At 45.0% G+C, this 15,023-nt stretch overlaps 1 protein-coding gene across 5 annotated transcripts in view; it reads left to right on the plus strand.

Moving 5' to 3' along the window:
* Positions 1-15,023, plus strand: part of DGCR8 (DGCR8 microprocessor complex subunit) — a 34,280-nt gene that overhangs the window by 5,950 nt on the left and 13,307 nt on the right. For all 5 annotated transcript variants that reach the window (XM_033097968.1, XM_033097969.1, XM_033097973.1 and 2 more), the window contains 7 exons: positions 398-557; positions 2,833-2,975; positions 3,140-3,422; positions 5,364-5,561; positions 5,807-5,908; positions 6,689-6,787; positions 8,453-8,535. In XM_033097968.1, the coding sequence (XP_032953859.1) occupies positions 398-557; positions 2,833-2,975; positions 3,140-3,422; positions 5,364-5,561; positions 5,807-5,908; positions 6,689-6,787; positions 8,453-8,535 (1,068 nt within the window). The remainder of the gene's footprint in view (positions 1-397; positions 558-2,832; positions 2,976-3,139; positions 3,423-5,363; positions 5,562-5,806; positions 5,909-6,688; positions 6,788-8,452; positions 8,536-15,023) is intronic.

Raw genomic sequence — 15,023 nt, forward strand, 5'->3', positions numbered from 1 at the left:
CTTTTGAAAGGTGATGTTGCAGAGAAAAAAAAGAAACCGTATGAGGTGGAATAATGTTAATGTGGAAAAAAGACAGCAATAAAGAGTCCAGATTTTTAAACTTTCTTAATGAAAAGTTTGGCTGACTGGTTGGCCTTGTACCTTTTACCCAACCTGACTTGGAAGGTGCTGCTGAGAAGCGCTCCCTGATGGTGTGTGCGTCTGGACCAAGCCTGTTGGCTTCAGTGGTCGGTTTCATCCCATTTGTTTTTCAGATGATCATGCACCATAAAGACACACCTAGGCCCCCTTGAGAGCGCCTCATTTCTGTGTCCGTTCTCACTAGTGCCATTAAGGTTGCCCGTTGTGCAGGAATGCGGGTGCTGGGGCCATGGTATCTGAACAGCTTGTTTTGCAGGACGATTTTGACAACGATGTCGATGCGCTGCTGGAAGAGGGCCTCTGTGCTCCCAAAAAGAGGAGAGTGGAGGAGAAATACGGGGGAGACAGCGACCATCCGTCTGATGCAGAGACAAGCGTGCAGCCCATGATGACCAAGATTAAAACAGTGCTCAAAAGTAAGTCAGCGGGTCAGCCAGGAGTGAGTTTTCACAGGCAGGCAGGAGTGCAAGTTTGAGAGCACTCGGGTTACCAGACAGTAGTCTGGGCGTGCTGTGGAGCGTAGGATAGTCATGTCTGATGAGGAGGAAACAGACAAGACACAGGTTGCATCCAGAATCACGACCTGCCAGGTGCAGATCGTGGTGTGTGCTGTGGAAACCACAGAGAGACCGGAGTGTCGCAGAGGAACTGGGAGGGGACCCCTTAGGAGGGTGCATTGGTGTGTGCTAGGAGATGACACGACTGGCAACCAGCATATGTGCAGACAGGCCAGTAGTGGGTGCTCAGCGTGGAGGCAGGCCATGGTCAAGGTCTGGGTTCTGGGGTCTGTGTTGTCGGGAGAAGAAGCCACTGGAAGCAGGCAGGTGTTGTTATACAATTTTTGTCTAAAAGCACAGCTCTCGCTGTAGCATGGCCCATGCACTTCAAGTGGGCAGGATGGGAACTCGAGTACAATACAAGTGGAGGTGTTCTGAAGGTGCAGGATTTGGGGACAATGTGGAGAGCAGTGAGGAGGTGCCCAGAGTTGCGCCCCTGCAGCTCCTTTGTCAAGCGGTGCCTGTCTGAGAGGAGTTGGTGTCAGCTCCTGTCTGTCCTGGTCTGGAGGCGCCTGTGAGTGTTTCCATGGAGATGTTGCGCTGGGCACTTGGGCAGCGGAGAGAGGCTGAAGAGATGCATGGAGACTGGCACACAGGTGACACCTTAGGATGAGACCCAGGGTGCAGAAGTTGGCGAGATGTGATGGGAGGAAATTGAGGGGCAGGTGGTGTGCAGTCTCTGGCTGTGGAGTGGACATGTCAGCACTGCTGGGCCCCACATGTGTCTGCCCGTGTTGGCTAGTGGTTGGAACAGGACAGGTGTGGGGTTCATTGGTTGCAGACGGAGATGAACCTGGGGCCTCAGCTTCTGAGAAGGGGTAGAGGGGGCAGTCTTCACCTTGGTGCCTCCAGCAGGGTTGCTTTGTGCATTTTCTGTGGTTTCAGCAGTCTCACTCTGAGCAGGTAAAGCCATGTCCATTCTGAGCAGTACACAGGTTCGGAGTACACCTGGCCACTTGGCCTGCCTGCAAGGGCACTGCCTTTCCCCTGCAGCCTTCTCCACCTGGCAGCCTGCCTCGCAGTGCTGCCTCCCTCCCAGGAGTTGCAGGTTGGTCCTCATGCTCACAGACTATGAGTGGCATGTGAGCTTTTCAGACAGCCAGGCCAACTTTGTGACTGCTCATCGTCACAAATGAGTGAGTGCCCCGGATGCACCTGTGTCCCGTGTTGTGCTTGGCTTGGATTTCATTTGCTTTTCCTTCTCCTGACTTAGCCCAAAGCTGGTGTAAGCCGGCTTCTTGGCCCTTGCTCACTGGGGAGAGTGTGTGACAGTGCACGGACACTCCCTCCCAGGGGCCGTCCTGACACCAGCTGTCCAGTATCGGCCACTTGTGGGTATTAGGCCTGGGGCCCTCGGTGCTGGGCGGGGATGTGGTACTAGGGCGCCACCCCTTTGCCAAGGGAGTCCCTTGGCGCTCTCTTTATCATGTATATATTTTTGTAGATTTCACTTGCTTTTTTTCCTTTTGTTTCTAAAATTTTTAACTGGACCCCAGTACCTGTAAGAAAATTAAGTTTTAGTTAAATTTTTGTCTTGTGTTTTTCCCAGCCACTAGGCCTGTCAGTGGCAGGTGTCAAGTGGATAACAAGTCTTGAGCTTTTTTTTTAACGACTGCCTGTAAAACAAGGAAGAGGTTGGGAGTAGTGTTTTAAAACTGATTTATAAATTTATTAATTTGAAGTAGCATTTTATATGCTTCATTACAGTGAAGACTTGTCACCTGGTTACGGAGAATAGTGTTCAATAAACATGCAGTTTGTTAGCAAAGCTTACCCAGCCCCTGGGGTGCCTCTGGCCTCAGCCAAGGCAGGCGAGTCAGCCATCGAGTATCCATGGTGCTCACCAGCTGTGGAGGCAGCAGCCAAGGTTCCTTCACATTATACCCAGGATAAATAAGCACAAGAGAGCACAGTTTCGTGCATGGGAGGTATTGGGTGGCAGGCAGGACTGGGATAGGCTCTGTCTGGTGGAGGGCGGGACACTTCTCTACTCCCCTATTCTCCTAGTTCTGAGAGGTTCTTCTCAATATTTGGTCTATTTTACTGTTTTCATCCACCACATGTCCATTTTAAAAACATCCCAATGGTTCTGTGTTTATGAAGTGATTGTAGGATGTTCTTGTCTTCTGCGCAGGTCGTGGCCGCCCACCTACGGAACCGTTGCCAGATGGGTGGATCATGACATTCCATAACTCCGGAGTCCCTGTGTACCTCCACAGAGAGTCTCGGGTGGTCACTTGGTCCAGGCCGTACTTCTTGGGAACGGGAAGCATACGGGTAGGGGACACATCACTCATGAATTTAGTTTTGTAAGTTCACAGCTCAAACATGCACATCTGCGCACATTGTATTGTAGCCAAGTCAAGGCAGGTGAAAAGCATCAGACTGTCAGACCTTTGGGGCCATCCTTGTAATCTGTGTCGCAATTTCACTATTCGCAGAAACATGACCCTCCTCTGAGTAGCATCCCCTGTCTGCATTACAAGAAAATGAAGGACAATGAGGAAAGGGAGCAAAACAGTGAGCTCGCCCCTAGTGGGGAAGTGTCCCCTGGCAAGCCTCTCAGCCGATCTGCGGAGCTGGAGTTTCCCCTGGAAGAGCCTGACTCCATGGGGGCGGACTCAGGGCCCCCGGACGAGAAGGACCCACTGGGAGCTGAGGCTGCCCCCGGGGCCCTGGGGCAGGTGAAGGCCAAAGTGGAGGTGTGCAAAGACGAATCAGTTGGTAAGTTTCCGGATGAACTCTCTTTCCCCTTTGCTGGCCAGGACTGTCTGCAGGGATGCCCCTGCACTTCACACCTTCCCTTCCTTTTGCTGAATGCCATCTGTTCCTAGTTGTGTCTGTGAGGCAGGGATTGCTAGGGATCTCTGTCTTAGTCCCATGTGGCTGGAAAGGCTCATCTCCCTGTTCTTAGGAGAACCTGTCCGGGTCCCGAGCTCCAGACCCCTGTGCCTTGGCTCTGCAGGGCCTCAAGGCCAATGCTGTCAGTGTAGACCGGTCTTCTCTAGTCACTTTTACGTTCACTCCTGAAGTCTTGCATTTCCAGTAGGATGTGTGTTTGGTGTTTTGATTTATCCTGATGTACTCAGAGTGAGCTACTTCAATCCACAGACTCAGTGTGGGGAAACTCTGCCACTCTTCTGTGGACATTTCCTGCTTAAATCCTGCAGTTGCTTTTTGGATGTGTGTTGGTGTTTCTCACTGTCTCTTCTGTGTCTTTTGGTTCAGTTGTACCCATTCAAGTCTTGTCTCTTCAGTGATGGTGAGCTGTTTTAGCCTACCTGCTGAATCTTTTTCAGAGGACTTCGTGTTTTCAGGATTTCTGACTGTCTGTGTTGCTGCCTGGCCTGTCTCATAAATCTTGCATATGAGGAGCCCTAGAAGAACTCGGGAGGTGGGGCACTGTTGCCGAGGAAGGGGAGGTTGGCTTCTGGGGGCTGGGGGAGGAGCACGGTGCGGCTAGGGAAAGGGCAAAGCGTCTCACTGGCCCCCCAGGTCCCCTGATGGATGGATCTCAGTCTCCCCTCAGACTATCTGCCTGGCATTGTCTCGTCCCTCATCCAAGTCGGCTTCCTCTGTCAGTGTGTTGGCGCTTTTCTCGGGGACCTAGCTGGAAGGAAGCTCTCCCTTTAACACTTTAACTTAATGTAGTGGTTTATTTCTTCATACCATGTGTTATCCACATGTAACACCTGAACTTGTTCCTGATTTTCTAAAACACCTGCCTCCCTCTCTTGCAAGAGGTGACCACTGATACTTGTTTCCAGACTCACTTCTCTGCATTCATACGTAAAGAAATGCGTAGTTTCAGTTTATAATTAAGTAGGTACAAGTAAATTGGTTTGTAGCCTTTTGTTTTAACTGTATACATATCAGTCTTCCTACATGGAACTCCTCCCTCCACCTTCTGGGGTACTGCTCTTAGGGCTGGTTGTGTGCCACGGCAGTCCCCATCTTGGGGCTTATGCTTGAGTGGTAGGAGGCAGGCAGGAAGGAAACCAGTGAGGCCATGGGAACCTTGAGCATGTCCTGGGGAGTGGGGGGTAATGGGTGCAACAGTAAAAGCGGGAGGTCCCAGGGACCCTCACTGAATGGGAACCTCCCTGAATGGTAGGGCAGAGGGGTGTGCTTTGGAGGCAAGGCACCTGGGTGAGCCATGGGGCCCAGCCAGGGACCGAGAGGGGGTAGGTGTGATGAATGCCAAGGCCTGAGCTACGTGGCTGTGTTGTTGGATGCAGAGGAGGCCAGGGTGGCTGCAGGGGAGGGAGTGAGGTGGCAGTGGATGCACGGCTCCCCCTGATTGCTGTTGGCAGGCAGGTCCCTGTTTTGATACAGGGGGAAAGGCCCTGAAGGCCGTCTGATTTTTTTTTTTTTTTTTAAGCTTCCCTTTTTTTAAAAAAATCCTAGTTCTTGCTCCAAATAAACTAAAAGGACATCTCAGAAGTTTGTTCATAAGGGACCTGGCAGAATAATTTGAGTTGGCTAAGTGAAGGGACCTAATTCTTTACTTTCCTTGCCCTTCAAAAGGAACAAGGAAAGGGCAGTGGGTATCCAGTGGCAGGACCCGTTTGATGGGTAGCCCACTGCTGTCCAACTCACTGGGCAGAGGAAATATGACTCTTGCATTGAAAATTAGTTATTGGTTCTCTGGTAAATCTTGTACAGATCTTGAGGAATTTCGGAACTACCTGGAGAAGCGTTTCGACTTTGAGCAAGTTACTGTGAAGAAATTCAGGACTTGGGCTGAGCGGCGGCAGTTCAACAGAGAAATGAAACGGAAGCAGGCTGAGTCCGAGCGGCCCATTCTGCCAGCCAATCAGAAGCTCATCACTCTATCCGTGCAAGATGCACCCACAAAGAAAGGTAGGTTGGAGATTGTAAATTGTAACATTGGCAGACTGGTTATACTGTTATTTTGTATTTGATGCTCAAAATGTATACTTTGTGCTTGAGTTGCACTTAATTCAGAGCTTATGTTGACTCCGCCACATTCACTGTGGTGAGCCCCTCCCGTTCAGTGACTCAGTAGCTTGGATGGTGCCAGACCCCGAGTGCTCGCTTGTGGTGGGTTGCTCACACTGTTGCTGAGACGGTTCTTCTTGTCACAGAGTTTGTCATTAACCCCAATGGGAAATCCGAGGTCTGCATCCTGCACGAGTACATGCAGCGCGTTCTCAAGGTCCGCCCGGTTTATAATTTCTTTGAATGTGGTAAGTTTGACCTTCTGCATCTCAGTCCTGAAGTCAACACCTCACTTCAGTCATGGCTGGGGAGGCGGGCACTGGCCATTAGCACTACGCAGCTGGGATAGAAATGAAAGGGGAGGGCAAGGAGAGGCATGCAGCAGAGAAGCGGTTCATTTGTGTCCCGCCTGAGGATCTGTGCCTCTTCTTCCTTTGTCTACACTTCCCCTCCCCCACCTTCCTTTTGTCCCTTGCCCTGAGCGCCTCCCACTGTCTCCAGGCGCCCCCAGGTGGATGAAGGGGCTTCAGGCCTGCACTTCCACCAGCTGTCTCTCATCCATCCATCCTCATCACACCTTTGTGAAAACCAGTTTGTTTTCTCCTTGGAAGCCAAAACCTAGGAGTCACTCCTTTTTTTCATGTTATTTCTTTGGCTTAACTGCATCTGTGCCTCCCCTCGCCTCCGTCCTCTGCCCATCTTTTACAGAGCTTGGTCCCTGTTCTGGTGGCTCTGCCTCTGTCCTCTTGTTGCCCTTCCAGCTCACTATCCCACAGTCCTGTTTCCCGCAACTTTCCTGGTGCGCTGTCTGCCTGCTGACCATTCCTCAGCCCCGTCTCAATGCCTCAGGGAGCCCCTAGCTCTCTGCCTTCTAGCAGCAGCCCTGACACCACCTTATTTTGGTGTGAGCAGATTCTGTGTGTGTGTGTGTGTGTGTGTGTGTCTGTGTGTGTGTGTGTGTGCGTGTGCGCGCGCATGCTTTTAATGTCTTGGCAAGTGTGTTTTAAAATAATAATTTTAATTTTAAGAGAACCCAAGTGAGCCTTTTGGCGCCTCGGTGACCATTGATGGTGTGACCTATGGATCTGGAACTGCAAGCAGCAAAAAACTTGCGAAGAATAAAGCTGGTAATGTGCCTGCTTGGGTGTCAACCCCACGCTGCCTGCTGTGTCTGCCCCTCCCCTTGGCTGGGGAGGGCTGGGCAGCAGCCCAAGTGGGAGGGGAATGGCTGGGGCAAATCCATTTTATTTATGTAGTCATCTCCTTTGGGTTTATAAAATTGTGTGTTCATTGGAAAAGATTTAAATACAGAAAGTAAAACGTGAGAAATAAAAATAGAAGGTCCCTTCTCTACTCAGGGGCAACTGAGCTGGAATCTCCCGTCTTTGTCCCCACTGCTCACAGAGCTGACTGGGCTGTGCCGGGCACTTGTTTTAGAGTGGGTTTGTATTTAAACTGAGCAAAATGTGGGCATGCTAGGAGATGAAAAACAGGTGGGTCAGCATGCTGTTGGCATTTTCTTTCAGTGGTTTTGACGTTCGCAAGGATGATTTCCTAAGTCCTTCAAACTCCAAATTTGGGACTGCCACTCATTGAACACAGCATGGCAGCAGATTGTGGGAAAGCTTATGTTTTCTGGTTAAAATCTATTGCTCTTTTTGACCACGTATGTGCTGTTTGCTTTTGTGCCCAAGATTAGTAGTCATTGGCATTCTTTTCTAGAAGCCATTTGCCCCAGCCTCAGGACTATTTGGCTTCTTCTTGGAGTGGACCACATTGCAGGGTGGCTGTTGGGTGCACTCCAGGCCCTGGCACCCATAAGTCAATTATTGAGGTTTCTGTCATTCCCCTGTTGTCTTCCAGCGCAGCTCTGCCCTTCCCAGAGTGTGAAGTATGTCAGTTTTATCAGTCTCACAAGGTCTCGGGTCAGTGGAAGTATTTTTGCTTGTGAGACGCAGTTTCCCTTGGTAATGCTTTCTTTGGATGGTGTATGCTGAGGACAATTGGAACAATACATTACTGTCTGTCCTTCCTCTGGGAGGCAGTGCTGGACTCACACACTCAGCCACGTTTTCCAGGAATGCCTGCTGTCCAATTTTGAGAAATTCTGCCAAAAGACTTTTTTTAAGCTCAACCCTCAGAGCGGGGCCCAGCATGGGGGTTGAGACATCCTCGTGGCAGGCTCTGCTGCACTCCTCTCCATGTGCAGGGATCCACTTCTTCCACCCAGGCCCTAGCTGCTCTCTAGACATCTGCACTCAGATTTCTTGCTAGCACTACAACCCTGCAGGGACAGACTGTTGCTCACATCCCGCCCCCCTCCACCAGTGCCCCACTTCCTCAACCCAGTGGCAAGTGGCAGCCCTGCTCACTCAGGCGCCTGTGCTCATCAAGGAGCCATCCCTGTGCTCTGAGCTGCAGATGCTTTCTCCAGAGGATCGTCCTGTGTGGCTGCCTGTTCCTGCCGCACTCCAGTAGCCTGCTCAGGCTGGAGTCCTTCCTACTTGGTCCAGGTTCTGCTACGTGATTCCTCTGACACACAGATCTCTCCCTCACCTGCTACAAGTGTCTCAGGGCAAAAGCACCCCTAGCACTGCCTCCATTCCTCAGGATGTACTTTTTTCCATCTGCTGTCCCTACCCCTAAAGTGCTGCTGCTCCCTGGGGTCCTTGTTCCCCTCTGAGCTGTGGAGACCTTGGCCTTCCCTGCATAGGAGCCAGTGTGCAGCTTGCTCTGGAGTTGGGAAGCAGGCTGGACCCAAGCCCTCATCCTCAGAGTTTTTCTTTTCCTAGCCCGAGCTACGCTGGAAATCCTCATCCCTGACTTTGTTAAACAGACCTCTGAGGAGAAACCCAAAGACAGTGAAGAGCTCGAGGTGAGTGTCATGATTCTGCCCTATTTTGAGCTGCTGATCTGATTCTATGGTTATTTGTAGCAAGGGCTTCTCAAATCTGAAGAATGCATTTTTTATAACAGCTTTATTGATATATAATTTATATACCATAAATTTTATCCTTCTAAACTATACAGTTCAGTGGGTTTTTGTATATTCAGAGTTCTACAACCATCACAGCAATCTAAGAATATTGTTAATGCTCCAAAAAGAACACCTCATACCCATTAGCAATCACTCCTAAATCTCCCCATTTCCTAGCCCCTCAACATCTGGCAACCACTAATTGCTGCTGTTTCTGTGGATTTGCCAATTTTGGACATTCCATAGCAATGGAGTCACATGACGTGATCCTTTGTTACTAGTTTCTTTCACTTAGTATGCTGTGTTAGCTGTGGGTCTTACTAGATTGAGGATGTTTCCTTCTCCTGGTTGCTGAGAGTTTTTGCCAGGAATGGATGTTGGGTTTTCTCAAATGGTTTTTCTGCTTCTTATTGAGATGATCATGTGGTTTTCGTCTTTTACTTTACTAACATGATGGTATATTACATTGAGTTTTGAACATTAAACCAACCTTGCATTCCTGGGATAAATCCCACGGTCATGCATAATCATTTTTATGTGTTGCTGGATTTGGGTTGCTAGTATTTTGTTAAGGACTTTTATAGCTATATTTATTTATAAGGGATACTGATCTGTAGTTTTCTTGTTTTTGTTGGTATCAAGGAAATATTGGCCTCAAAGAATTAGTTGGAAAGTGTTCTTTCCTCTTCCATTGTGTGGTATAGTTTGCAAAGGGTTGGTATGAATTTTTTAAACATTTGATAGAATTCATCAGTGAAACCATCTGGGCCTAGAATTTTCTTTGAAGTTATTTAATTACTAATTCAGTCTTTTTACTTGTTATACATCTATTCAGATTTTCTGTTTTTTCTTGAGCCAGTTTTGGGAATTGTGTCTTTGTAGGAATTTTCCCATTTGATCTTGGTTATCTAACTCATTGGCATACATTTGTTCATAGTATTCCCTTATGATCCTTTTTATTTTGATAAGGTTGTGATGTCCCTGCTTTAATGCCTGATTTTAGCAGTTTGAGTCTCTTTTTTTCTCTTTGTCAGTCTAAAGATTTGTCAGTGTTGTCAATCTTTTCAAAGATCCAACTTCTGGTTGGTTTTGTTGACTTTTCCTGTTTTTTATTCTCTATTTTGTTTATTTTTGCTCTAGCGTTTATTTCCTTTCTTCTGTCAGGTTGGGTTAATTTGTTCTTTTATAATAATGTTTTAAGATTAGGGTATTGATTTGAGTTTTTCTTTTTAGACATAGAGTTTACAGCTATAATTTTTCTTCAGTGTACTGCTTTAACTGCATGTTTTCTCTTTCCATTCATCTCAAAGTATTTTTCTAATTTCCCTTCTGATTTCTTCTTTGAACCATTGGTTATTTTAGGAGAGTTTGCTTTTCATATATCTGTGAATTTTCCAAATTTCCTTTAGTTATTGATTTTTTTGTTTTTGAAAGGTTTTATTGGAGAAAGGGAACAGGACTATTTTTTTATTATTATTATTATTATTGGGGAACAGTGTGTACTTCCAGGATTTTTTCCAAGTCAAGTTGTTGTCCTGTCAATCGTAGTTGGGGAGGGCGCAGTTCAGCTCCAGGTCCATTTGCCATTGTTAGTTGCAGGGGGCACAGCCCACCATCCCTTGTGGGAGTTGAGGAGTCGAACCCGCAACCTTGTGGTTGAGAGACCACTGACCCATATGGGAATCGAACCGGCAGCCTTTGGCCTTAGGAACACGAATCTCCAACCACCTGAGCCACTGGTCCGGCCCCTAGTTGTTGATTTTTAACGTAACTCTGTTGTGGTTCAAAAACATAGTTTGTATGATTTCAGTCAATTCTCTTTTAAATTTATTGAGGCTTGTTTTATGACTTAACATGTGGTCTGTCCTGGAGAATGTTCCATGTGCACTTGAGAAGAATGTATATTGTGCTGTTACTGGGTGGAATGAAACAGATGTCTTTTAGATCTAGTTGGTTGTGTGGTGTTTATTGTTCTCTTTCCTTGTTGGTCTTCTCCCTCGTTCTTCTAGGCATTATTGAAAGTGAGGTATTGAAGTCTCCAACTCTTATTGTTGAATTGTTTATTTCTCCCTTCAATTCTGTCAGTTTTTGCTTCATGTATTTTGGCACTATTGTTAGGTACATATATGTTTGTGATATTTGATATAACAAAAAATATGTTTGGTCCTTGTCCTGGGTTCCTGGGCAGAGCTTCTAATGTAATACAATAAGTTATTATTATTATTTTGTTCCCAGTTCTTGAAATAGCTCTAGGTTGACAAAGGTGAATCGAAATGTCTTTTGTTATTCTTAACACTCCCCTTTCAACCTCCTGGAGTTTATGTTAATGAAATGACTTTTGGAAAGCTCCTAAGGATGTGAGGGCTAGTTGTTAGGGGAACCTACCATCTAATTACTTAGATGCAAGTTGGAACTTGCAGCCCCACCCTTCATTTCACCCTCAATGTCCAAGGATGGGGAGAGGGACTGGAGGTTGTGTTAATCACTAATTGCCAATGATGTAATCAGTTGTGCCTATGTAGTGAAGCCTCCATAAAAAACCCAAACAAGAGGTGTTCAGGAGCTTCTGGGTTGGTGAACATGTGGAGATTGGCGTCGAGTGGTTCGCTTGAAGAGGGTGTGGAAGCTCCGTGCTCCTCCCCTTGTACTTTGTCCTATGCATTTCTTCCATCTGGTTGTTCCTGAGTTACATCCTTTTACGATAAACCAATGATCTAGTAAGTAAACTGCTTTCTTGTGTTCTGTTAGCTGTTGTAGCAAGTTATTCAACCTGAGGAGGGGTTTGTGGGAACCTCCAGTACATAGCTTCTTGGTCAGAAGCACAGATAACAACCTGGATTTGTGATTAGCATCTAAAGTTCTGGTAGCTATCTTGTGGGACTGAGCCTTTAATCCGTGGGGTCTGCTTTAACTCATGGCAGTTAGTGTCAGAATTGCTTGGTGGGGAAAACCCACACATTTGGTTTCAGAAATGTTGAGAGTAGAAGTAATTTTTATTTAATGCTTGTAATAGTTATGTCATCTTGATGGATGGACCCTTTTGTGATTATTATATAGAGTATCCTTCTTTATTACTAGAACAGTTTTTGTCTTAGAGTCAGTTTTGTCTGATATAGTAGCCACTCTAGCTCTCTCTCAATTTTTGTTTACATGGTGTATCTTTTTATCCTTTTAATTTTAACCTATTTGTGTCTTTGAATCTAAACTATGTCTCTTATGTATAGCATAAGTTGGATTTTGTTTTTATTCTGTCAATCTCTGCCTTTTGATCAGAGGGCTTAGTCAATTTAAGTTTAATGTACATACTGAAAAGGTAGAGTTTCTGTATGCCATTATGCTGTTATCTTCTGGTTTATGTCTTTTTTGTTCCTCAACTCCTCCTTTACTGCCTTCTTTGTGTTAAATAGATACTTTCTAACATACCATTTTATTCATGTGTTTCTTTAACTTTTTTTTTTTTAATTTTCTCAGCGGTTGTCCTAGGGAGTACCAGTAACACCTAAACTGAAAACAGTCTAGTTTGTATTAATACCAACTAATTTTTGTTGTATACATAACGTTGCTCCTATATAGTTCTGTTTACCCCCACCTTTATGCTGTTATTATCACAAATTACATCTTTATATGTTCTGTGTCCATCAACTAGATTTATAATTATTGCTCTGTGTAGTTGTTTTTTAACCTAGGAGGAAAGTGGAGTTACAAAACAAAATACATTTATATTGTCTTTTATTTACTGATGTAGTTACCTTTACCTTTTGTAGTGCTCTTATTGTATGGATTCAAGTTACGGTCTGTAGTGTCCTATTATTTCAGCCCGAAGGCTCCTTAGTGTTTCTTGGAGGGCAGGTCTACTAGCAATGGATTTTCTGTTTTTGTTTATCTGAGAATGTCTTCATTTCTCCTTCAGTTTGAAGCATAGTTTTGCTGGATATAGAATTTTTGGTTGACATTGTTTTCCTTCATAATGTGAATGTGTGATTCTACTGCCTGCTGGCCTCTATAAGGAATGAGAATTCAGCTTTTAATCTTGCTAAGGATCATTTTATAGATGAGTTGCTTTTCTTACTGCTTTTGAGATTCTCTTTGCTTTCGGCCTTAGAGATGTCTGGATTTGGATATTTTTGAGTTTATTCTGTTTGGTGTTTTTTGAGCTTCTTTGATATATAGATTGTTTTTTTATCTTTGGGAAGTTTCAGCCATTATTTCCTCAAATATTCTGTTTGCCCTTCTTTTTCTCTCTTCTCTTTCTGGGACTCCTATTATGTGTAAATTGGTCCACTTGATGGCATCTAAATATTTATGAGGCTCTGTTATTTTATTATTATTTTTTAATGTTCTTCAGACTGGATATTTTTAGTTGGTCTGTTTTCAAGTTTGCTGATCTTCTGACTGATCTAATCTGCTGTTGAAGCCCTCTAGTGAAATTTTCATAATTTCTGTCTTGATAGTCTCGATTTAGTGAAATATTGTTGTACTTCCCTTTAATTCTTTAGGCTTTTTTTTTAGTTTTTTTTTTTTTCAGTTCTTTGAGCTTATTTATTATAGCTGATTTAGTCTTTGTCTAGTAAGTCCATCTTCCTCATGGTTTGTAGTGACTGTTCCCCTACCCCATGTATGGTCTGTACATTTCTGTTTCTTTTCACATCTTGTAATTTTTTGTTGTTGTTGAACAAAAAATTTTAAATAATCTAGACATTTAAAATAATACGATGTGGAAACTATGGATATCAGATTCCCTCCCCTTGCCAGGATTTGTTGTTTTTGCTGTTTGTTGTTGCTGTCTGTTTAGTGACTGTTAGTTTGCTAGGACTGGCGTAACAAAGTATCACAATCTGGGTGGCGTAAACTACAGATATTTATGCCTCACAGTTCTGGAGGCTAGACATCTAAAATCAGGATGTCAGCAATGTTGGTTCCTTTTGGGGGATGTGAAGGAAGGAATTTTTCCAGGCCTTTCTCCTTGATTTGGAGATGACTATCTTCATTATTCACATGGTTTTCTTCCTGTATATGTGTTTGTCTCCAGCTTTCCTCTTTACAAGGATACTAGTCATATTGGATTAGAGCCCACCCTAATGACCTCATTTTAACTTGATTATCTCCATAAAGATCCTATCTTCAAATAAAGTCACATTCTGAGGTACTGGGAGTTAGGACTTCAACATGTAAATTTTTTGGCAGGAATACAATTCAACCCATAACAGTGACTTTCCGAGAGTAATTCTGAAGTTCAGGTAATAGATATCCTGATCTGAACCAGTAAGTCTTCTAATCTTTGCCACCACGTGTGGGTTCACGTTCAGTGCTCCAGTAATTGAAAACTCTGCTTTAGTGTTTGCTTCCCACTTGTATATAAAGTTTCTGAGTCAACCCCTGTGAGAGATTAGGGCCTTCTCAGTTCTTTCCTGGGCATCCACATGGCTGTCTGGATCCCTAGACACGTTGGAGATTTTCAAAGCCCTCTATGGTCATCTCATTTTCCAGCTTTTCCTTTTGTAGTTTTTGAGCTGCCTCTTGCTTGCAAGCTGGAATCCTAACTTCAGGCAACTGCAATATGAAACAGTTGCCACTGATTATTTTTGGCAAATCCTGGGGAATGGATTGTTTTCACTTAGTGAACTATGAATTGGGTCAAGTAAAGATCTCTGGTTGGGGTGTTGGGGTCCTAGTCTGCTTTCTGGCTAGAAAGCTGCTGTTTCCCAAGGCTGCCATGGAGTTGGGAAGGGGAGATAGGAATGAGTCAAGTTAAAACTCCACAAAGTCTCATTGTTCTTAACAAGATTCAGTAGTTTTTCTTGAGTAAATGCTCCTTAGATTGTTATCATTAATTTCCAGAATTCTGAAAAAGTTCAGTTGACAATTTTTGACAGTGCTCTTCATACTTTATTATAGAGGAATAAATTTTGGAGGTCCTTATTCTACTCCAGAAGTGCTTCAGGATGTATTTTTAAAATTTTAAAGTCTTTGTCTAGTAAGTCCATCTTCTTCAGGGATTGTTTGTAGTGACTGCTCCAATATTTTGGGACTGATACTGTTACAAAATATGGTAAAATGCCCGTGGCGGTGTTAAGTTGCACTTAAGCTTCTAATGTTTTCTATGGTTATTGTCATGGATAGGCCAAAGATAGATCATAGACCCCACTCCCAGGAAAGTCTCAAAAGGACTTCAGCTTTAATTCTGAATGACCCAGCTGTGGAAAGATCACACTCAGGGAGGCTTCAAGGCACATTGAAGAACCCCTTGCCTAGAACCCTACGTGCATCCCAGCCAGACTCAGGATGATTGTTGCAGTCGATGGTGCCTAGGCTATATAAAATTCACCCCACCATTCTTTCTAAGAGGCAGCCCTCCCTGTCCTTTGATACGGAGTAGCAGAAATATG

This window comes from Rhinolophus ferrumequinum, chromosome 25 (assembly GCF_004115265.2).
Source record: "Rhinolophus ferrumequinum isolate MPI-CBG mRhiFer1 chromosome 25, mRhiFer1_v1.p, whole genome shotgun sequence".
In the NCBI taxonomy this organism is placed as follows: Eukaryota; Metazoa; Chordata; class Mammalia; order Chiroptera; family Rhinolophidae; genus Rhinolophus; species Rhinolophus ferrumequinum.